Source organism: Helianthus annuus, chromosome 13 (assembly GCF_002127325.2).
Source record: "Helianthus annuus cultivar XRQ/B chromosome 13, HanXRQr2.0-SUNRISE, whole genome shotgun sequence".
Classification (NCBI taxonomy): Eukaryota; Viridiplantae; Streptophyta; class Magnoliopsida; order Asterales; family Asteraceae; genus Helianthus; species Helianthus annuus.
Window position 1 is genome coordinate 107,696,321 of NC_035445.2, and position 24,815 is coordinate 107,721,135.

General features: G+C 40.2%; 1 protein-coding gene across 1 annotated transcript; it reads right to left on the reverse strand.

The window, feature by feature from the left end:
- Positions 1–22,475: 22,475 nt before the first annotated feature.
- Positions 22,476–23,306, reverse strand: LOC110901467. The gene has a single exon (XM_022148294.1). The coding sequence runs from the start codon at positions 23,304–23,306 to the stop codon at positions 22,476–22,478; it is 831 nt and encodes a 276-aa protein (XP_022003986.1).
- Positions 23,307–24,815: the final 1,509 nt, after the last annotated feature.

Consider the following 24,815-nt stretch of genomic DNA (forward strand, 5'->3'; position numbering starts at 1 on the left):
GTGGGAACACACTGAGGAACCATATGTTAGACCCATAACAAATGGTGTGCAATTAACAATTCGAGAAATGAGTACGGAAGATAAAAAGAAATATCGAGATGAGAAATTGATGGTGAGTCTGCTTCAGCAAGCAATAAAAGAAGACATTCTGATACTGCTTCAACATGATGGAACTGCTTATTCTATCTGGACAGAATTGGAAGCAAAATTTGTTGGAAGTGATGATATGCTTAAAAACAAAGTGTCTCTCATGAAGAAAGAATTTGATCTGTTTCGTGGTTTGAAATCTGAAAACACCAAGCAAATAATTGACAGATATTGTAACTTGGTGAGAAATATGACAAAACTTGGTATTAAGAAAGATACTGATGAATTGATTGAAAAACTTGCAGATGCGCTACCACATGAAACATGGGGAACGTTTCTGATGATGCTGAGATCCAACAAAAAAGATTACAAAAATATGACACTGGGAGATTTCATCAAACACCTGGAAGCTCAAGAGATGGAACAAAGGAAGATTGCCAGAATGAAGAATTACGATGGAGAACAGGATATCAGCTTGTACTACAAGAGTGGTGCTACTGGATCAACAAATCATTCTCCGAAAATTGAAACTGCTTTCAGTGTAAAAGATTCTTCTGAAAAGAAATCATCTCAAGGATCAAGCAGCACAAGATTTTCATCATTCGATCCAAACATTTCTGTAACAAAGAATGGAAGAAAACTTCAGTGCAATATTGTTCTTAGTCTTGAAAATGATCAAGATTACACTGAAGAGATGGCTAAAAATCAAATGTCTTTGTTGGGAATGGTTCTTGAGTCTTATAGTAGTTTTGTGGCCGGAAAGATCGGTAATCCAATGCTCACGAAAGAGGATTACGATCAAATTGATGCTGAGGAAATGGACTTGATGGACATTAAATGGTGCATGGCTAGCGTGATGAGACGAGCTGAGAAGTTTAAACAAATTACAGGCCGAGATGATTTTCATGATGCAAAGGTTTCAACTTTAGGCTTTGATAAATCTAAAGTTACATGTTTTTGTTGCAGGGAAAAGGGGAATTAAAAGAGGTAGTGCAAAAATCGTGAAGCTATTGGTGCCCAGAATCCTTTTGGAAACAACGATTATCACAAAAAGGCAATTTATCATCAAGTCACACCACCAGCACAGCATCAGGCACAAACTGCACATGGGAGAGATGTGATTGATGGGTCAAAAAGAGCATGTCTAAGCAAATATGAAATTTTTTCATGGGATAAATATATTCCAACAAACAGCAAAGTGTGTTTGGCAGAACAAGATGATGAAAAGTTGGCTGAAGGTTTCTGTTGGGATGATTTTTGCCCAGGTCAAGATCTCATGGCCAAAGAGATGTCCAAAAACACTTCAAATGTTAATGCTTTCATTGCAAATGCTTACGATCTGAAATGTGCTGAAAAATGCAGGAAAGTCATGGAAGCTGCTGAAGCAAGACGGAGAAAGCTTGAAGAAGAGGAAGAAGAGGAAGAAAGATTAAAAGCTGAATCTGAAGCTGAGAAAAAGAGAAGAGCTGAATTTTTACGATCAAACAGAAAAGTCAAAGAGGTTCCTGAATTTGAAGTTAAAGTTGATGCAGAACCTGTCAAAGTTCCTGAAAAGTGCATGAATTGTGATTCGTTAATCAAACAAAACAATGAGTTGCTGCACAACATAAACAGATTGAAAGAATCCTATGATACAATGAACAGAGAAATTAACAAGTATACGGATTCAGATAGTGAACAAGTTGTGGCAATGAATACATTGAAGAGAGCGTACCTGAGACAGCTTGATGATGTTAACTTTCACATAAAGAAATGTGCTGAGTTGGAGTTGAAGTTGGCAACGCAAAAGATAGAAACTGAGAGAGTTAACAAGTTATTAGAAAGTTACTCATGTTCTACTTTTGTTGTTGACAGGATTTATCCAATTGTGAAAGATTTGAAAACGTTTGAAGAAGTGAAGACGTCTGAAGAAGAGAAATCTGTGACAAAAGACGAAGATAAAGTGAAGAGTTTTGGTAAGAAATCAAGTGTGGTCTACAATAGATGTCCGCCCCCGGTCGAAAATGGATATTCACCTCGAAATCCAAATTCTGAAAGAGTCAATAAGGCTATCAATTTACAATGGGAGTCTGGGCTGTCGGATAACTTGCCAGAAAATATTGATGTCACGTACATGTCGTCTGACACTGATCATGAGTCAAAGCTGATAAAAAGTGTGGTCGATCAGGTGTTGGATAAAGATGACAGTGAGGAGTTAAAACCGGAGTTCAAACCCGAGTCAAAGTCTGGGTCCAATGAGTCAAAGCCGACATTCAAAAAGGACAAATGGGTTTATGATAAAGAGTTTTTAATGTCAAAATCTAATTTGAATGATGAATCATTCAAAGTAGCATATACTTTGAAAGATTCTAACAAATTATATTCTGATGAAAGTTTTCCAATAAGAAGTGTCAGATTTGAAATGATTCAAAAGGTTTTCAAAATCACAGAAATTAATATTTCTGAAATAAAAGATTTAAATCTTATCGGAAAACCTAAACAATACATTTCAAGAGATCAACAAAGAATTAACAAGAAAATGGGTTACAACTGTGGTTATAGTTTCCAAAAGAAACCAAACCATAATCGTAATTTCAAAAAGAAAGGATTAGGTTTTGTACCACCGAAAAACTATAAAAATGAAAAAATGTATAAACCAAAAACTATGTTTGTTTCAAGGAAAACGACAGAAGCTGAGAAAGAACAATCATTCAGAAAGCAGACAAATCAGGAATTCCTTGCTAAGAAGCAAGAAGAACTGAAGAAGAATGATATTCCAAAGAAGATTGAAAAGAGAACCTGTTTTCAGTGTAAAACTGTTGGTCATGTTGCGAAGAATTGTCCAAAGACATTCAAGCCAAAACAGGAAGTCTCTGGTAAAATGAAAGAAAAGGTTGTCGAGAAAACTGAACTGTCAACCTGGAAGTTTACTGGCTTTGAAAATTCAATTTTTGAAAAAGGAGAATGTTCAAAGAGTGCTTCAAGAAGAAAAGAAAATGTAAAAAATCAAAAATGGGTTGTGAAAGGTTCAGGTAATAATTCTGGTGATGAATCTGATTCCACAAAATCAGAGGAGCCACGTGTTGAGAAAAAGGTTGATAGAAAAGTTCCAACTATGAATGATGAAAATTTTCCACCGTTGTGTGCTGAAAATTTTATGAAAAAAGTTGGAAAAGTTGAAATTTCAAATCAATTTTATTCTGACAAGAAGAAATTTGATGTTGAAAGAACTTTTAATGGAAATGTGAAACATATGTTTGGCAAAATGGTCAATGGTAAGGCCAAAGGTGTTAAAGAATTTTATGCTGCCAAAAGAGGGGTTCATAAGTCCGTTAAAAGTAAAGATGAAGAAACAGTTACACCCAAGGAAGGTCAGGCTTGGGTGGATATTTTTTTCAAAGAGTAAAAACATGACTTGCCGGAGCTCCCAAGTTGGTAATCGCGGAGCATGAATCGGCATCTTTCTTAATCTGTGCTTGAGTGTTTTAGCAGGATTTGCCGGAACTCCCAGGTTTGTAAGCGAAGAGTAGAAAATCGGCATCTTGAGAATTCAACCAACAGATGGGAATTGGTTGAAAAACAGGTTTGAAGAGTTGTTTGTGCATATCTGCATATGGTAAATCAAGGACATTAATTTATACTTGAATTTTTCCTACAAGTGGTTGAAAGACAATATGATGAACCACATCCCCGAATTTGTTATTGACAAACCTACAAGTGGTAAAATCAATCAAACTTATTTTCTGGAAAAACCATTCTGATTAAAACAAACTTGAGTGTTTTGAAATCATTATGGGAAAATAGTTTGTTGTGAGGAGGAGTTCTGATTGTTTATGCCAAGCGAATGGAGAATTGAAGCAATTCAATGTCAGTTGTCATGTTCTGTATAGTTTGTTTTCAATTTCCTTTAGATGTATTTGAATTTTAGGGGAAGTAAGAAATTTTAGAAAATCCAAAAACATCAGAAAATTTGAAAAAGACAAAAACATGATAAAACTAAAAAATGAGTTTTTGTTGCATAAAAAAAGAAATGATAGTACATCAGTGGACTATCACGACATGCTAAAGAAATGTGAAGTCAAAATGTGATAAACAATCTTACTGTGGATGTGTCAGTAGGTTTTCGCACATTGAGTAAACTGAAACGAGATATAAACCTAAATTTCAAACTTGCTTATTCTGTGGGTTAACAAAACTGCTTGGATATATAGGTAACCCCTGAAATCTTGTTTGAAAGGTCCCGTATTCTGAGATACTAGGTCTTTATACTCAGTGATATCTAGGGTATTATTCCGGGTCTTCTGCTGTATGGAAGTACTGACCTAGTCCCCGGATAATGCTTTCTGCAAAAAGCTTTGAAATATAAGCTCGCCCTCAGCAAGCTGATGAAACAATAAAATTGATAGTCGCTGCTGTTGTAATTAAAAGATCCTCAAAAGTGGACACACCAAAAGTCGAAGCCGTCATCTCTCTGCATATACGGAAGTATCAACCTGAGCTCTCACGGCCCTCGCACATAACCCCTTTACAGATATCAGCTGTGGTATACTCACCTGTAAGACTGAATATTGGGATCTGGATACGGGAGTATATTCAAGTAGTGGGACACACGGATAAGTTTAGGTATCTAAGACACTAATTGAGTATCTCTAAACAGTTAAAATCTGTGTGAAAATTTAAGAGGACAAACATACTGACAATCTAGGTAAATTGTTTAGAGCTTAAAATGAAATAAAGCTTAACGGTGTTGATGATATGTCTCAGAAACTGATATGATCATCTTGCACGAACTCACAAAAATATTGTTTGTAAATATTTCATTTTTGCATTGTTTCGTATTTTTGCAAGTGGTGTTAGTTACTTTCTTTCAGAAAATTCAAAAAGATTTTCGACACCTGGTGTTGAGAAGCTGATTTTCGAAATTCTGAGTGCTAAACTTGAAGAACAGGTTTGGGTGATTGTATGTGAAAATGATAAGAGTTAGGAAAAGATCCTGAATGCAAAATCATTACTGTAGTTTACCAACATAGTTTCTAAATTGTTGAAAAGATTTAATCTATGAAGAAACTTATGTGTAGGAAGAGATTGTGCAGGTAAATGTGTGCCAGGTGATGATCTTGTGCTGAAATAGAGCCAAGTAACGATTTTGGTATGAATCTTAAAGCTGTGAATTCCAGACTACGATCTCAGCAGATTGAGAGGGGAGTCTGAAGACACCGTGTCAACATCTGAGAGAGAGGAGTTTGTTGATGATGAAGATAGAGTTTGCAGATTCTTGAAATGACAAATATTTCAGAGGAAGATTGAAGACTGATAAAGACTGTAGGTTGACAATCGAAGACTCGACACTGAAGACTCCGTCAACATCCGAGGGGAGTTTGTTGGTGCACTACGTCTGTCGACTACGTCTTATATCGAGTCTAGATTTGTATAGGTTAGATATGGCACGAAATCCTAGGAACATATATTAGACTAGGTTCGCTTTTGTGTCATTGTCCTAGGTTCGCTTATATAACATTAATGTAGGTCCGCTTATATGTCAGTAATGTAGGTCCGCTTATACGTACATGTCCGTATAAGCGAGCCCATGTCTCCTATATATAGGTAGGTCATTCAAGCGAACCTAGAGAATAGTTAGAGGTGTATTCTTCCGGCAAGCCACGAAGTGCTGCCGAAGTGCTGTCAGAGCCTGTAAACGCTATAAAGATCAATACAACAGCAATTATAAGTGAATCCGGCTGAAATCGCACCAAATAATTAGCTTTCGCCTCTTGATTTGGATAGAAATTCTTCTGATCAACTCAAACAGGGCCGAACACGATCCTACAAAATTCATGCTAAAACTTCATGCATTATGATAAACAACCTACTCTTAAACAATAAGCTTAAAATTTCGGAAGAAATCAACAATCCATATAAACATTATGCATAAATTTACTGAAAATTCATACCTTAAGTGTAGATGAACAAGAAGAACTAAGAAAAAGTGTAAAGCAAAGGACTTTGATGAACACTCTTCAAAACCCTAAAAACTCACGCCCAGGAATCTTGCAAACGAGCAAGAATTGATGGAAACCGTTAATGGGGTTTTGTTCCTCTCGAGAAAATACACACAATAGGCTCAAGAATCAAGTGATTTGGTGGAGAATTGAAGGAGCTATGAAATATGAAAGATTAGGGTTATGATGTTTGGGAAAGATGAAGTGAATGAGAGAGAAAGATGTGATGAATGCTGAAGTTGAATGGTAGTAAAGGGTTTAGTAAAGGGTTTATGGGTCAGATAAGCGGTCCCCCAACTCGATTTGTGTGGTCAATATTATGTTTGGGTGTTGTTTGGAGTGATATATACACGTAACACGTATTCAGCGTCGGACAAAAAATCAGCAACCGTCGGCGACGGTGTGAGTCTTCGTCGGCGACGGCCTTGGAAACATGTGGGTTCTGGCGATGGCTTAGTGTACTGTCTATAGACAAAATGAGGCTACGGATGATTCCAGGGACCGTGGGCGACGCCCACATATGCCGTCGGCGACGGCCTTTAAAAACTCAAGTTTTTTATTTTTTTCAATTTTTTTTTTTTTTTTTTGAAAAATAGGAGGGAAAATATGAACTTTTTGTAAAAGGACTACATACATATAAAATTCCTAAAAAATATTAAAAATCTTTTTGTAAATTTTTATAAATTAAATTTTAAAAACGCAATAACCCGTCAACGGCCCTACCACCCCTCAAAAAGTCGTGTATTGTCCTCAATGCACATAACAAAGTTTAAAAACATACCTTACGTCTTCAAGACTCGTTCGGGATATCCGGACTTCACACAATCAAACGGGGTTAGTATGAAACGAAAACGATTATATCCAAAACACACAAACAATAAAATAATTATACATAACTTTACACGAAACGTTACCGGTCCTTTTCATTCGACCACATAAACCGGGATACTTACCACGAAGCTCACCGATTCCTTGTTTTCATCCAACTTTTCGTTACCATCGAGAAACGGTTTTAGCCGATGACCATTTACCGTTTGCCGTGACCCATCCTTCGGGTCCTCGATTGTAACATCACCCAATTGTCCGACCCGGGTGATCACATAGGATCCCATCCATTTGCTCCGGAGCTTTCCGGGAAAGAACTTAAGCTTCGAGTTGTAGAGCCACACCTTTTGCCCAATCTCGAACTCTTTCTTTCTCAACTTGGCATCATGCACCTTCTTCATCCCATCTTTGTACTTAGACGCGCATTCATATGCCATTTCCCGTAACTCCTCCAACTCGTATAGCTTGAGTTTCCTTTCCTTACCTGCATCATTATATTGAACATTAACCTCTTTAATAGCCCATAATGATTTGTGCACAAGTTCAACCGGTAAATGACAATTTTTACCGTAAACCAACCGGTAAAGGTGTAGTGCCAATAGGTGTCTTATGTGCCGTACGCTAGGCCCATAAAGCATCGTTCAACTTAATTGACCGATCCTTACGGTCCGCCCGCACGGTCTGTTGCAATTTTTTTTTGATTTGCCTATTTGACACCTCAACTTGCCCGCTTGTTTGCGGGTGATAGGGGGTAGCGCTCCTATGGTCAACACCAAACCGTTTTAAGAGTTTCCCAAACCGAAAATTTTTAAAATGAGATCCTCCATCACTTATGATGACACGAGGAATCCCAAACCTTGAGAAAATATTGGTTTGAACAAAACTACACACTACGGAATGGTCGTTTGTTTTGGTGGCTATTGCTTCGACCCATTTTGACACATAGTCAACGGCCACCAAGATATACAAATTGCCATAGGAATTGGGGAATGGGCCCATGAAATCAATGCCCCACACATCGAAGACATCGACTACGAGGATTGGTTGCATGGGCATCTCATCCCTTTTTTGAAATACCCCCTAGTCTTTGGCACTCTATGCAATTCTTTGTAAACTCATTCGCATCTTTAAAAATAGTTGGCCAATAAAGACCACTATTTAACACTTTATGACCCGTTTTGTGACCACTAAAATAGCCACCACATGCAAACGAATGTAAATGATGCAACACGCTTGGGATTTCTTCATCATCTATGCATCTCCTAATCACTTGATCTGCACACTCTTTCCACAAGTGCGGTTCCTCCAACCGGTAATACTTGATTTGAGACATGAAGTGTTGCCTCTTCCGTCTATCCCAATGTGCCGGTAAGTCACCTGTAATAAGATAATTTACAATGTTAGCATACCATGGTAACTTATCTAATTTCATAATATGCTCATCGGGAAAAGACTCATTGATCTCTAATGACTTAGGATCCTCTTCGACCATCAACCGGGACAAGTGGTCTGCTACCACATTCTCGATACCCTTTTTGTCCCGTATCTCCAAATCAAACTCTTGGAGCAACAATACCCATCAGATCAACCTCGGTTTAGCATCTTTCTTCTCCATGAGGTACCTAACTGCAGTGTGATCAGAATAAATAATCACTTTACTACCCCATATATATGATTGAAATTTATCCAATGCATACACCACCGCGAGTAGTTCTTTTTCGGTAGTGGTGTAATTCAATTGTGCGTCTGAAAGAGTCTTACTCGCGTAGTATATGGCAACGGGTTTCATATCAACCCGTTGTCCCAACACGGCCCCCACCGCATAATCACTTGCATCGCACATAATTTCAAAGAGTAAAGACCAATTTGGCGATTGCAAGATTGGGGCCTCAACTAACTTTTCTTTCAATTTGTTAAAAGCGTTTTGACAATTTTCATTAAAATCAAACGGTTGATCTTTTAACAACAAGTTACATAGGGGCTTGGTTATGTCACTAAAACCCTTAATAAACTGCTGATAAAAACCCGTGTGGCCCATAAATGACCTAACACCTTTAACAGTCGTGGGATACGGCAACGTAGATATAACTTGTACCTTAGGACGATCAACCTCTATCCCACGACTTGACACCACGTGTCCCAACACAATTCCCTCTTGAACCATAAAATGGCTCTTTTCCCAACTTAAGACCAAACTAGTTTCGACACACCTTTTAACACTTTATCTAATTGGTCCAAACAAGCCTCAAATGACGACCCAAAAATTGAGAAATCATCCATGAAGATTTCCAAAGACTTCCCCACCATATCTGAAAAGATACTCATCAAACACCTTTGGAAGGTGGCGGGGGCGTTACATAATCCAAACGGCATTCGCCTAAATGCGAAAGTGTCGTAGGGACAAGTAAATGTGGTCTTTCATTGATCTTCCGGATGGATGGCAATTTGGTTATAACCAGAATAGCCATCTAAGAAGTAATAAAATTGTTGCCCCGACAATTTCTCAACTATTTGATCAATGAACGGTAAAGGAAAATGATCTTTGGAAGTTGCGGTATTCAACTTCCTATAATCAATACAAATTCGCCACCCGGTTACCGGCCGAGTGGCTACCTCTTCACCTGCGTCATTTTTGACGACTTGTATACCCGCTTCCTTTGGAACCGTCTGTGTTGGGCTCACCCATTGGCTATCCGAGATCGGGTAAATGATATTGGCATCGAGCCATTTCAGCACTTCCTTCTTCACTACCTCCCGCATATATTCGGATTCAATCTTCGTTGTGCATCTCGAACGGGAGTCACATTCTCTTCCGTGATGATTTTGTGCATCACCACTGAGGGACTAATACCCTTCAAATCCGCAATGGTCCATCCAATCGCCGCCCGATTGGTGACCAAAAATCCATCAATTTCTCCTCTTGCTCCGCGGTTAAATTTGATGCAATAATAACCAGGAGTGTATTGCCATCACCAACGTAAGCATACTTGAGATGCTTCGGCAATGCCTTCAACTCGACTTCTGGAGGTTCTACTAATGACGGCTTCAATTTAGTATCAATGCTCTCCAGTAAACTCTCAACTTGGTGCGTCCATGTCGGTTTTCCTTCTCTAACCGCAAGCACCTCCAGGCTTTTCACCTCTTCGTCTATGCTCCTTTCCACCTCCACCTGTGACCTGTCAAACATATAACAGTCCTCCATTGTGTTTTCCCCATCCACGACTGTGTCGCAAAGAGGTATACACGTATCAACAATGTCTGCCATATAGCATTCATCATCAAGTGGAGGGTTCATAAGTCTGGAAAAAACATGCAACCTCAACCTTCGGTTTCCAAATGTCATGTCAGCCGTTCCTTTTTTTCAATCGATTTGAGAATTTGCGGTTGCTAAGAACGGTCGACCCAAAATCACCGTAGGTTGCTTGGTTGGGTCCTTGGCCATGTAATCAAGTACTAAAAAGTCCACCGGATAGTAAAAATCCTCAATTTTTACTATCACATCCGAAACAATTCCACGAGGTAATTTAGGTGTCAAATCAGCTAACACCACGGTGGTGTTTGACGTTTGAAGTGGACCAAACTCGTATTGGTCATACAAACTACCCGGTAGAATGCTCACGCTAGCACCAAGATCTAAAAGTGCCCGGTTAATTTTGAAATCGCCTACTTGAATTGAAATGATAGGCGCACCCGGATCTTGGAGCTTAGGTGGAAGTGCACCCGAAAGAATCGAACTCACATTCTCGGCTAAATCTAATTTTTTAGGAAATTTATGAGTTCGTTTCTGGGTAAACAATTCTTTCAAGTACTTAGCATAAGACGGTACTTGTTTAATTGCATCCAAAAGAGGTAAGTTTATTTTTACTTGTTTGAAAATTTCCAACAACTCTTCTTGTTGTGGACCTCTTTTGTTTACAACTTTTTTAATGGGTCCCTTCAATGCTTCGGGGTAAGGGCGGTATTAGCCTCTACACCCTTTTCCTTAGCCTTGGGGACGGGAACGGTCACAATGGGAGTATTATTATTAATTTTAAAATCATTTTTCTTTTGACCTGTTTGACCGTTTTTACCTTCATCATCACTCGCATCTTCCACCACCCCCTCAACAAACTCGGGTGATGGTGGCTCGACACCACTAACTATGACTCGACCACTACGCAAAGAAATTTGATTAATTGGTACCTCACGTGTGTTTCTTGAGTTTGACCCTTGATGCTTAGGGTTCACCATTGTATCACTTGGAAGCTTCCCCGAGCTTCCTCTCACTTGAGCCATTTCCTCCGCGAGTTGGCCTACTTGTTTTGCTAATGCCTCATGTGCTTGTCTCGAATCTCATTCTCCTTCTTGGATTCTTGCATCATCGAAAGCATCGCATCCATCTTTGCATTCAAATCATTACCACCCCCTTGGTTGTTTGACCCGCTTCCATTACCGCCTTGATTATTGTAATTCCTTTGGTACCCTCCTTGGTAGTTGTTGTCCCGACCTTGGTACCCTTGATTGTAATTACGTTGATAACCCCCTTGGTTACCACCTTGGCGATTTTGATACGATGACCCGCTTTGGTTGCCCGGTTGAAAGTTCGGGTTCATTTGATTCGCGGCAATCACATATCGGAAGTTGGGATGGTTTCTCAATCCGGGATGGTAAGTGTTCGAGTTCATGTCATTGTTCTTTCTATCCCCGAACACTTGGTTGACTTCCTCGGTGTACTCACCCGGCCCCGTTGGGCATTGATCGGTCGTATGGCCAATATCTCCACAATCCTCACACACTGCGAATTGGACCGCATTCACCTCTTTCTTTTTCATGTGAGCCATTTCCCGTTCTAAAGTGGAAATCTGATCCTTAGAATCGAGATCGGGTAATGATCGGGAAACGGGATGTTTCTTAGCTCTATCAGCCGACTCCTTTTCCTTTGACCGTTTTCTCATCCGCTCAAGAAACTCCCAATCCTCATCTTCATGATTGCTCAAAAGGGTCCCGTTACTCGTCGACTCGAGACGATTCCATGTCGTGTCATCCAACCCACGTACAAAACACTTCACCAATTCCTACTTTTCTGTTTGGTGATGTGGGCATCTCCGCATCAATTCTTTCAATCGAGTGAACGCTTCATGCAACGGTTCACTCGATAGTTGCCGAAATGACCTTATTTCATCCCTAGCGTCGTCGGTCTTCGCCATCGAATAGTATTCATCTAAAAAGGCTTGTTGCATCTCACCCCATGTCCGAATGCTATTCGCCGGAAGTGTGAGAAACCATTGCTTTGCCTTGTCTTTCAACGAAAATTGAAACAAGCGAAGTTTGGCCTCCTCTAGTGCAAAGTTGTGCCCCCCGATAGTGTTACAAATAGACGAAAACTCCGCCAAGTGCGTATACGGCTCATCATTAGACCTCCCATTGAAGTGGGGAAGTATGTCGATGTAATGTGGTTTACAATCAAACATTCTCCTTTCGCACACTATCGGAGAGTCATTTTCGGTAACTATCGGTCGAAAACGGTCATTCACTCCCCTTGGAGGTTGTTGACGACGTTGTGGACCATTTACTTCTTGATCACCCGGTCTTCGATTGTCCCTTCGATCACCGCCCCTATCACCTCTTCTATCATCTCTTCGATTTCCACCTTGGTTACCCCTTTGGTTACCCCCTCCCACGAAACGAGGACTCCAGTTAGGGTTAACATTGTTGTTGTTGTAAAACCCATCATTCCGGTTCCGTTGATAATTGTTTCGTGGTTGACGGTTGTTCTCGTAACCGTCATTTCTTCCAACCCCATACCCGTAATCATCCTCCCCAACATAATTGGCATTTTGGTAGCCAAATTCCTCATCTCCATACCCTCTTGCATTGTAGCCATTACCCCGATTCACGTATCCCCAATCCTCGTCATCGTTAGCCCGATCATTATAGTACCCCCCATCGTTCGAATTCTCCGTATGAATGCTTACATGTTCCGGCTATTGATAACCGGGAATACTAAACGGCTCATCATCGGGAATGGCGTTCCTTAAATCGTCTATGTTGAAGAATGGGTCTTCGTTCGCAGGATTGCCACGATCTCGGTTGCCTCAGCTGTCGGAGTTGACATTCTGATCATCCAGATTTAGGGGTAAGGATTGTTGTCGATGAAGGTTTTGCTGTGGGGGTGTTCTTTGGGTGTTGTTGGGATTTTGGTTTTGAAAAGGTGGTGTGGGTGGTCCGGTATTGTTATTACCACCCGGTCTCTCTTGAGGTATAGGTTGAACGTTTTGGGCGGGATTGAAGTTGCTTCAGTATTGAAATTGGTTCTGGTTTTGGTTTTGGTTCACCATTGAATCGGTTTCAATGGTCGGTGTAAGTTGTGGTGTTTGGTTGGTTTAATTAGAAGCAAGTGTTGCTTCTAACCGGCTTGCTAAGTTTCTTCTTGCTACTCTTTCGATTTCCGGTTCGTAGACTAAAGGTGAAGTCCTCCCGGAGTTCCACATATGCATACACTACCTGTAACCTGCACAAGTAACACACCCCGCGTAACAAGGAAAAAGACAAATTGCAAAGAAAAACTACGCAACTTAAACAGATAATTACGCAAATTCAAACAAAGATCCAAACACAAAGCGCACGCACTCCCCAGCAACGCGCCAAAATTTGATCGGAGTGTCGCGCTCCGGTCAAAGATAATATTTATAAGCCCAAATTACCCTTAACAAATAGTTAGTGGTAGCAAGGGGTCGAACCACGAAGAGTATGTGGTTTGTGAATAGATTCGATTGAATTATCAAAAGTGTCATAATTTATGAAGCTTACTAGAATGTTTGTATTTTTGTTTAATTGAGAGATGTGAATTTAATCTAAAGAAATTGGTGTAATTGATTGACAACTAAAAATTAACGATTGCACAAAAATTTGATTAATAAACGATAATGAGAAAAAAAGGGTTCACACCCGGTTTCGGTAATTGTCAACCTAGGGTTTCTACAAGTTTTTAGATCCAACTCAATTGTGTATGATTAGCGGATTTAGTGTACCGTGACTTAGGTGCTAATAACTATCAACGTTTTGAGAAACGGACAAGAATACACTTTATGATCAACACAAGTAAAACCTAACCAAGACAATGCATACTACACATAACCATTTCGTAAAGTCATAACTTTTAACATCGTTCGACAATTTACGAATACGAAACAAATGCAAACTATTGTCAAAGGTTTCAAAAATCAAACACAAATTGTCACTAAGTTGAAACAAGAACAATGCGAAACCCTAAAGTTAACAACTACCTACACCAGGGTGAAACCGAGATGATTAGCCGCTCATGGTTGAAGAAGCTTGATCACCGGATGTTGAGAACTCGAAGTTGAACATCTTGAAACCTTGAGGATGGTGAATGATGAGGTTTGGGGTTTGGGTAGGTGGTGATGATGAACGGATGGATGAATGGATTGATGGAACTAGGGTTTGGATGATTGATGGTGAGATGGATGATGATGATTCGGGTTGCATGTTTGATGATAGATGGAATTGGTAGGTGATAGATGATGAGTATTGGCTCCAAGATCAAGTTCAAACCTCCCAAGAGTGTGTAACCCCCAAATAGTTGGTCCCCATCCGTTTTAATTCGTCAAAACCACTAAAAACAACAAACTGGTGCGTCTGCATCATAGAGGGACCGTCGCCGACGGCCTGAAGCCCCGTCGGCGACGGTGTGCACATGTTCACTTTCTTCCGACGGCTTTCTTTGCTGTCTACGGTGGTTCTGGCGATGGACAAATGCACTGACCGTCGGCGACGGCCCTTATGGGCGTCGGCGACGGTGCACCAAAGCTTCACTTTCTGTTTTTCGCGTCCCTTGCTCCCGGATGACCCGTGTCGCTTCCCGGTGGCTCGTTTTTCATCCCGGTGACCTGTAAAGCTCCCGAAAAGCTCCTTAAACTCTGCTAGACCTGCAAAACAAATATCTAATCAAAAGTAGGCTATTCGGAATTAAAACATATGTATAAACATCAAATTAAGCAATTACAATCACCGGTTTTCGACCACGTATCAGTATGTATATTACATTTCCTATTTTTTTAGAAAGATTTCTTGAGTTTACATGGATTTTTTACTAATGTTTCTTGAGTTTACACAACTCAAGTGGGTTTTCTCTATAGCCTCCCCCTATATATATATATATATATATATATATAACCGTTTGCATATGTGTTTATATATACAAATATAGTCCAAAAAGTCCCACAAGTAATAACGTCACCAATTTAGTCAATTCCTTATCGGTTCGGTCCATTCGCGAGTTGACTCATTACTTCAACAATTATGTTACATATATTTTACATGAAAATATCATTCGGTAGATATCATTAGGCTAGAGGCCAAGCCCCGTCGGCGACGGTGTGCACATGTTCACTTTCTTCCGACGGCTTTCTTTGCTGTCTACGGTGGTTCTGGCGACGGAAAAATGCACTGACCGTCGGCGACAGTGCCCCAAAGCTTCACTTTCTATTTTTCGCGTCCCTTGCTCCCGGATGACCCGTGTCGCTTCCCGGTGGCTCGTTTTTCATCCCGGTGACCTGTAAAGCTCCTGAAAAGCTCCTTAAACTCTACTAGACCTTCAAAACAAATATCTAATCAAAAGTAGGCTATTCGGAATTAAAACATATGTATAAACATCAAATTAAGCAATTACAATCACCGGTTTTCGACCACGTATCAGTATGTATATTACATTTCCTATTTTTTTAGAAAGATTTCTTGAGTTTACATGGATTTTTTACTAATGTTTCTTGAGTTTACACAACACAAGTGGGTTTTCTCTATAGCCTACCCCTATATATATATATATATATATATATATATATATATATATATATATATATATATATATATATATATATATATATATATATATAACCGTTTGCATATGTGTTTATATATACAAATATAGTCCAAAAAGTCCCACAAGTAATAACGTCACCAATTTGGTCGATTCCCCTTGACCCACTTATCGGTTCGGTCCATTCGCGAGTTGACTCATTACTTCAACAATTATGTTACATATATTTTACATGAAAATATCATTCGGTAGATATCATTAGGCTAGAGTAGAGGGTATGTTGACCATCCTCCCTTGGAGGATGATTCGCCACGTAGGCGCCACATCATAGTCCTCCCAAGGATGGTCCATCCCACAAAACTAGTGGAAATGGGAGGATGGTCCTACCCCACCACTTTTATATATATATATTTTTTTTAATCATCCACTTTTTTAACTTTTAACAAATAAATTAATAAAAATATTTTCATTAATATTAAAAAACAATACAAAAACTTAAAAAAATAAAATTAAAAAAAAACATAAACTTAAAAAAAACATAGACTTAAATAATTTGATGCTTCTTCATGATATCGGTTTGTAGTTTTTTCAACATCGAACGTTTCGGCTCGGAATAATTATCGACATCCATCGTTATTATTTCTCATTCCTTGAGCCGAATCTTTTCATCGGACAATCGGACCTTTTTGCGTAACTTTTCTCCCGCCACACGAGACTTTTCTTCGATGGCCAGCTCCTTCGCTTTTTGGGCCGTGACCTCGGTGTATGTTTAAAATTGTGCCATAAACTCGTCCATCTTCGGGTCCACCTTTTGCTTTTCTTTCTACTTCGCCCGCTCTTTCTTTGATTTGTCCCGGCCCGGGGACGCTCCGCTTCGTGTATGGCGTATTCTTCTTCGTCGAACTCGGCGTCATCGTTTAAGTTTATGTGACACGTCGCGTCCGATCCACCGGCGCTAAAACTACCCGATTCCGATGTCCTTTGTCGCTTCGCCATCTCCACCTCGTTGGGAATTGGCGCCCATTTTTGGTGCGTTCGCAAAACTTCCCATGTGCGAATGTTTGCGAATAAGGTATTACCATTGTTCGCCTTGTACATCTCCAACGCCTTTTAAACACATCTTCGTCGCTCATGCCGCTACGACGCCCACTTGAATATATTTTATTATAATCATCGCAAAACTTATTGACGAACCCATTCATTTTTCGCCACTTTGATGACACCGAGTCGATATCTCGATACCAGCCTTGGTCCATTAGCCCAAGAAACTTCGCCAAAACGCCTTCCAAACCCCGTCACCCATTTGATTATTACCTATAAAATATGTTACAAAAAATAAAAAACTAATTCTAAAAAATATAAACTTTAAAAAAAAAGTTAGTTTTACCAACCTTTTGTCGGGTGTGTAGACGTGCCTATGTAAGCCTTAGCTAAGGCTTCTTCTTCGATTGGCGTCCACGGTTTCGCCTTTGGTTTGGATGGTTGCTCACCCACCACTTGCTTGCTTTTTCTTCGTTTGCCTTTTTCTTTTTGCGGTTGGGTTTCGGTAACAACTTCCACATCCTCGTCGGGTTCGGATCGTTCGGGTTGCGTCGGGTTCGGTTCGTTCGGGTTGCGTCGGGTTCGGTTGGGGTTGAGCGGGTTGCGTCGGGATCGGTTGGAGATTAAAAGCACCCCGCATCATCAATTGTTGAAGGGCTTGATTTTGAGAGAATTGAGAGATTTGGTTCGGTGAGTGTTGGAATGCGGCAAAGGCGTTTGACAAATATTAAGAGAATTCGTTCGGTTCGATCGTTGTATAATATCCCAGAACCGAGAAAACATTCGGATGGGTCGGGTTGTTGGGATTGTTCGGGTTGTTGGGGACGTTTGGGTTGTTGAAGGGATCCATGGTAGAAAATAAGTTTATAAAAGTGGAAAGATGTTTTATAAAAAATAAAGAGAGAGAGATGAGAAAATAGGTTAAAAATGGTGAATGGAGGTGGAAAAGGTTTGAATTTATATATTTAGGGAATGTTACCGTTGATTTTTTTTTTAATTTCGTAAATTGATTTTTTTTTTAATTTTGTAAATTAATTTTTTTTATTTAACGGTCATACTCAGCGAAGGGGGGCCACATTTTATAGGTAATAATCAAACGTGTAAGTAAGGCTGTGCGGTATGAGGTATGTCCCCATAACCGTCTGGGACCGGCGCCGCCAAAACACGATCCCCCCTGTCCCCGTCCTCACCGGCGAAATCAAGACGTTTGATACGATCCAAAATTGTGCCCCCCCCCCCCCCCCCGTCGCTGATTATGACAGTTAAATAAAAAAAATTAATTTACGAAATTCAAAAAAAAATCAACGGTAACATTCCCCAAATATATAAATTCAAACCTTTTTCACCTCCATTCACCATTTTTAACCTATTTTCTCATCTCTCTCCCTTTATATTTTATAAAACATCTTCCACTTTTATAAACTTATATTCTACCATGAATCCCTTCAACAACCCGAACAATCCCAACAACCCGACCCATCCGAATGTTTTCTCGGTTTCGGGATATTATCCGACGATCGAACCGAACCAATTCTCTCAATATCCGTCAAACGCGTTTGCCGCATTCCAACACTCACCGAACCAATTCTCTCAATTCTCTCAAAATCAAGTCCTTCAACAACTGATTTGATGATGCGGGGTGCTTTTAATCTCCAACCGATCCCGACGCAACCCCAACCGAACCCGACGCAACCCGAACGATCCGAACCCAACGAGGATGTGGAAGTTGTTCCCGAAACCCAACCGCAAAAAGAAAAAGGCAAACGAAGAAAAGGCAAACAAGTGGTGGGTGAGCAACCGTTCAAACCAAAGGCGAAACCGTGGACGCCAATCGAAGAAGAAGCCTTAGCTAAGGCTTACATAGGCACGTCTACATACCCGACAAAAGGTTGATAAAACTAACTTTTTTTTAAGTTTATATTTTTTAGAATTAGTTTTTTTTATTTTTTGTAACATATGTTATAAGTAAAAATCAAACGGATGACGGGTTTTGAAAGGCGGTTTTGGCAAAGTTCCTTGGGCTAATGGACCAAGGCCCGTATCGAGATATCAACTCGGTGTCATCAAAGTGGCTAAAAATGAATGGGTTCGTCAATAAGTTTTGCGATGAATATAATAAAATATATTCAAGTGGGCGTCGTAGCGGCATGAACGACGAAGATGTGTTTAAAAAGGCGTTGAAGATGTACAAGGCGAACAATGGTAATATCTCGTTCGCACACGTTCGCGCGTGAGAAGTTTTGCGAACGCACAAAAAATGGCGCTGATTCCCAACGAGGTGGAGATGGTGAAGCGGCAAAGGACATCGGTAATCGGGTAGCTTTAGCGTCGGTGGATCGGACGCGAGGTGTCTGATAAACTTAAACGATGACGACGAGTTCGACAAAGAAGAATACGCCATACACGAAGCAGAGCGTCCCCCGGGCCAGGACATATCAAAGAAGGAGCGAGCAAAGGAGAAAGAAAAGTAAAAGGTGGACCCGAAGATGGACGAGTTTATGGCACAATTTCAAACGTACACCGAGGTCAGGGCCCAAAAGGCGAAGGCGAAGGAGCGGGCCATCGAAAAAAAGTCTGGTGTGGTGGGAGAAAAGTTACGCGAAAATGTCCGATTGTCCGATGAAAAGATTTCGCTCAAGGAATGGGAAATAATAACGATGGATGTCGATATTATCCCAAGCCGAATCGTTCGATGTTCAAAAAAACTACAAACCGAAATCATGAAGAAGCATCAAATTATTTTAGTCTATGTTTTTTTAAGTTTATGTTTTTTTTTAGTTTATGTTTTTTTTTTAAGTTTATGTATTGTTTTTTAATATTAATGAAAATATTTTTATTAATTTATTTGTTAAAAGTTAAAAAAAAAAGTGGAAGATTAAAAAAAATATAAAAGTGGTGGGGTAAGATCATTTAGGACCATCCTCCCATTTTCGCTAGTTTTGTGGGATGGACCATCCTTGGAATGACTATGATGTGGCGCCTACGTGGCGGACCATCCTCCACCATACCCTCTAGCCTAACACACACATACACCTCGAACCACATGCTAACCAAGGCTAAGTCGTTAACCATAGTTGACCGTTCAACCTGTTGTTCGACCAGAGTTGCCCGTTTGACCGGAGCTTTGACTGAAGTTGACCAAGAGACCAAGACCCGTCTCCACTCCCATCTTGGAAGATACAACCCGAGACTTCCATCAGCCACATTGCACCGCTAACCACCACTCCCTAACGCACCCCGATCACGGACCGCCATAACATCGTCGCTAAACCACCCAAGAACAACCACAACCAAGACAAAAACATCATATGTGAAACGACAACAGATGGCTTGTAGCCAGAAACAGAAACCCGAAAGACAAACTTACGCGTTGTTGCTGTTGTCGATACACAACCAAGGCCAATGCCATGGGTTCAAGAGAGACCCTAGCTTTCTGCTATCGCCTCCCTTCTGCTCGGACCCGGTCACCGCCACCACCCGTCCGCCGTAACCAGCCGCCACTGTACCACACACCACTGCTCCGCCGCTGTGCCACCGCCATCGTCATCACATATCAATCACCTACCATACCTCCACTCGATCCACCTCCCTGCCGTCGTGACCAGGTGGCCGGAGACCACCCGTCTCGATCTCGCTTTTCTCTCCCTCGGTTCTCTCTCTCTCTCTCTCTCTCTCTCTCTCTCTCTCTCTCTCTCTCTCGGTCGAATCTCACTCTCTCTCTTGGTTATGCAGGTTATGTGTGTGTATATTGTGAGATAAAACTAACGGGGCTAGGGTTTTGAACAATGAGGATGAAGAAATGAGGAGATGAAGATGATAAGTTGTTTAAATAGTTAGGTTTTGGTGTAGGTGGGTTGGGTTTATAACGTTTGCACGAACCCGTTAAATGTCACCAGACTCGTTAAATCTATGGGGTAAGTTTTAAATAAATTCACGAACTAGTTAGATATATAACAACATGTTAGGAACGAACCAGAGGGAACCGCAGCAGCATGGGGAATGTCCGTGTCTTGTCGCAACGCTCATTTATCGATTGTTTATAGCTGGAGGGCTAGGGTAATAAAACCCTTCTCGGTGGCGTTGTCCCATTAGTCACATCCTCGCCGCTTAGTACAACTAACACATCAAACGAGTAGCGTCCACTAACAAGCTCCAAACCACATAACAAAAAATTGAGTTCACAGCTTCTAGCTTCCCCGTATATTACTTAACAGTTTTTACATAACTAAAAAGCTGATAACATAAAATACGACACAGCAAGAAGCTAAGAACAAGGAACTTATTGCTCCCTTGTATGATCCAAACGCCAATGTTTCAATAAACATAAGGCTAAGACACATACCCCAACTAACTCAGCTAAGTCCCCAGAAATAACAACATATTTGTGACAACTCGTACTTTTGACCCTAATGATTCGAAAGGGTTACACGTCTTAAATATTTATTATTATTACTATTATTATTATTTATAAATAATAATAGCCTGCGACGCGTAGTAACTGATAATTCTAGTCAAACGGTATTGATTTAGCATTTAAACATTTTAGTATTTATTCCAGGTACTCGGATTTAGGTTCCTAATTCGAATAAACCCAAATTCGACTCGAAATTGAATAAGCTTATCCAAATCGGTTTATTCGAATTTCCGGCGAATTCTAATCCATATTTCAAAACTTCAAATTCGATAAACTGAAGTTTGACTTATTCGACTCGATAAATACCTTTAAACTAGTTACAAAAGTGTGTCTAAACTAATAACGGTCCGTTTAATGTTACAACATTGGGTCAAAGTTGTTAGGTATGACACTTGAATGAACTATTCTATATGGTGTGACCTCAGATACTTCGTATGTTTTACACATAAAAATCACTTTGTACAACCTTATATATAAAAGTGTTTTTATTATCCAGCTACTACATTATTGTAAAGTCCCTTGATATGTAAAATAACATAAAAATATCTCCAATCATATTTATATCTATATGTATAGAACCATAGATGCAACCGACATAGAGATGTTACAAGAACCCTGGACGAATAACATGAAGATATGATGGGTGATGCTTAGCGTCTTTTTCTGTCACGACACGTAAAAATATCACAATTCTTCTGGTCCCGTCATAGTCAACTCTAGTGGTGTGTGATTCACTATGAGACTAGTGGGTATGGTTTGGCTCATCCCCACGGGGATGAGCCTCCACGTAGGCGCCACGTAGGCGGCTCATGAGGGATGAGCCAAATTGAAGATGGAGGGGGATGGAGGATGGGGCCCTACCACATATTTTTTATTGTTTAATTCATTTTAATTGTTTAACTTTTATTTCTTTAACTTTTATTTTTTATAAAAAGTATTCAACATTTAAATAAAAATACTACATAAAGGAAGATAATAAAATCCATTACATAACATAAATAAAAATTACATAACCTAAAAAATAAAAAATTACGCTACCTAAAATTTGAAAAAAAAAAAGACTAGATTTAAAAATTTAAAACAAACACACTACTCGTCTTCGTCTTCGTCTCCGGCTCCGTCACCGTCCGCCATGTTAACGTTGTTCCAAATATGTTCTACCAAATCTTGTTGAAGGTTTGCATGCGTGAAGTCGTTTGTTAGCGAGAACGAGTTTAAATCCTGTTGTGGGGGATCAACCGGGACAGTGTTCCCCCAAGATGCATTCTCATCATACTCACAAATCGCCCGACCTTCGTCTTCAATAATCATGTTATGGAGCAAAATGCAAGCGTACATACAAAGACGCAACCTTTTTGGGGTGAACGCACGTGCCGGTTGTGCAACGATGGCCCATTTTTTTTTGTAAGACACCAAAAGCACGTTCGATGTCTTTTCTTGCAGCTTCTTGACGCTTGGCAAATTTTTTCCGTTTTTCGTCCTCGGGATATGGAATAGTCTTCACAATTGTAGACCAAGACGGATATATCCCGTCAGCAAGATAATACCCACGTGTATACTCAACCCCAGAAACTGTAAAACGTGTGTCCGGTCCCGTTCCATTAACGACATCGGTAAAGATGGCCGATTGGTATAACACGTTGAGGTCGTTGAGTGAACCAGGGAGACCAAAGAAAGAATGCCATATCCACAAATCTTGTGATGCCACAGCTTCAAGTATCACGGTTGGATAGCCGTGATCACCTCGCGTATATTGGCCGCCCCACGCAGTCGGGCAATTATGCCACCCCCAATGCATACAATCAATGCTACCAAGCATTCCCGGAAACCCGTGCCTTGCTTCATGAGCTTGGTACAACTGTTGAACATCATACGCGTTTGGTTTCCGCAAATATTTTTTGCTATACAGTTTCACCACATTATGGCAAAACCGATACAAACATTCCCGCGTAGTTCTTGCCGACATCTGTAAGTACTCGTCCAAAGCGTCGGCCACTGTCCCGTACGCCAGTTGTCGAATGGCCGCAGTACACTTTTGTAACGTTGTAAACCCTTCATAATTTCGAGCATCAGGACGTTGTGTGAAAAACGGGTCTAGCCCCGCCAAATCATTGGCAATCCTTGTGAATAAGCGGCGACTCATTCGGAACCTTCGTCTAAAAATGTCGGCGTTGTAAAGTGGCTCATCCGAAAAATAATCGTTCACCAATTTCTCGTGCGCTCCTGTCGTATAAAATATATAAGTACGAGTTAAAAAAAAATAAGGACAATGAAATTTTGTAATGAAAACCTTGGCGGTCTCTGTTAATGCGTATTCGTCTGGTGATAACATTTTCAGACGAGAAGTCTTCCTCTTCCTCTTCCTCTTCGATTAGATCTGTCCCGCCCGTAGTACAGCGTTTGCGAAAAACATCTCCTCTTCGTCATCCGAAGACGAGGGCCACCAAGGATTAGAAGCCATTGTGGATAAAAAGATATTTTTTTTTTATAAAAGTGGGGAGAAATTGGTATAAAAGTGAGAGGGTTTTGGGTTGAAAGTGGGGAAATAATGTTGAAAATAGGTGATTTTATAAAAAAAAGGAATTTTTTTTATTATTAAAAAGAGCCGTTTGTAACGGCTATAATTCAAAAAGTGGGCTCGGCGGGCCCGGCTGTAGGTCGCCGGTTGAGATGGAAGCCGGGTGAGGGGGGCGGTGTGGGGGTCCGGCGCCGGGCCAAGCCGGGCATCAGCCGGCCCCCATACCTTCCAGTCTGAACAGACAACACATCTGGCCAACCGTATCACATACTTGAAACCAAAAAATCTAGTAGTTTCCTCTGATTGGTTCGGTATAAACCACTCCAACCCAACAAACATACCATATACATGCCACATACAACTTTTATTTTTACAATTCAAATAGATAATAACTAAAGTAATCTAACTAGAAAATCTATGCGGCGGGTAACATCACTATCTATCTCCCCATTCCTCTGAACAAATGATCCTAGATACTTGAAATTAGTCACCTGCGGAACTTAATTTCCTCGTCGTTGCCTACTCAACTAAAGTCACGATACAAATACTCAGTTTTAGATCGACTAATCCTTAAACCTTTGCCCTCTAAAGTTACTCGCCACTCTTCTAACCTCGCATTCAGGCTTTGTTTACTCTCCACAACTAACACAATATCATCCGCAAAAAGTAAGTACCACGGAAGAGTCTCCTGATTAACTTTGTCAACTTATCTAGGATAACTGCAAACAGAAAAGGGCTCAAAGCTTAAAACATGTATAAAAGAAAAACCGGCAAATGTAATAAAAAAAAATTAATTAGAGCTTTTGAAAAGAAAAAAAAAGCCAAAAAATGACAAAGAAAACACATTGAGTAAATATGAGTGTTTTACAAAGTGAAAGGACCAAGGTTAAGAGATGTAAACATCAATGACTTTGGGTTTTAGGAATGAGTGTTTTACAAAGTGAAAGGGCCAAGGTTAAGAGATGTTACTTTGGGTTTTAGGATAGATATATAATAATATTTAAATAATACTAATTTTACCCGGTGCGTGTTACCACGAGGTCAAAACACAGAGTTACTTTAATTTACACCGTCGAATTAAGACGTATTATATTCAACTCTACTTTTTTCGGAACAAAATTTATGTCAAGACGT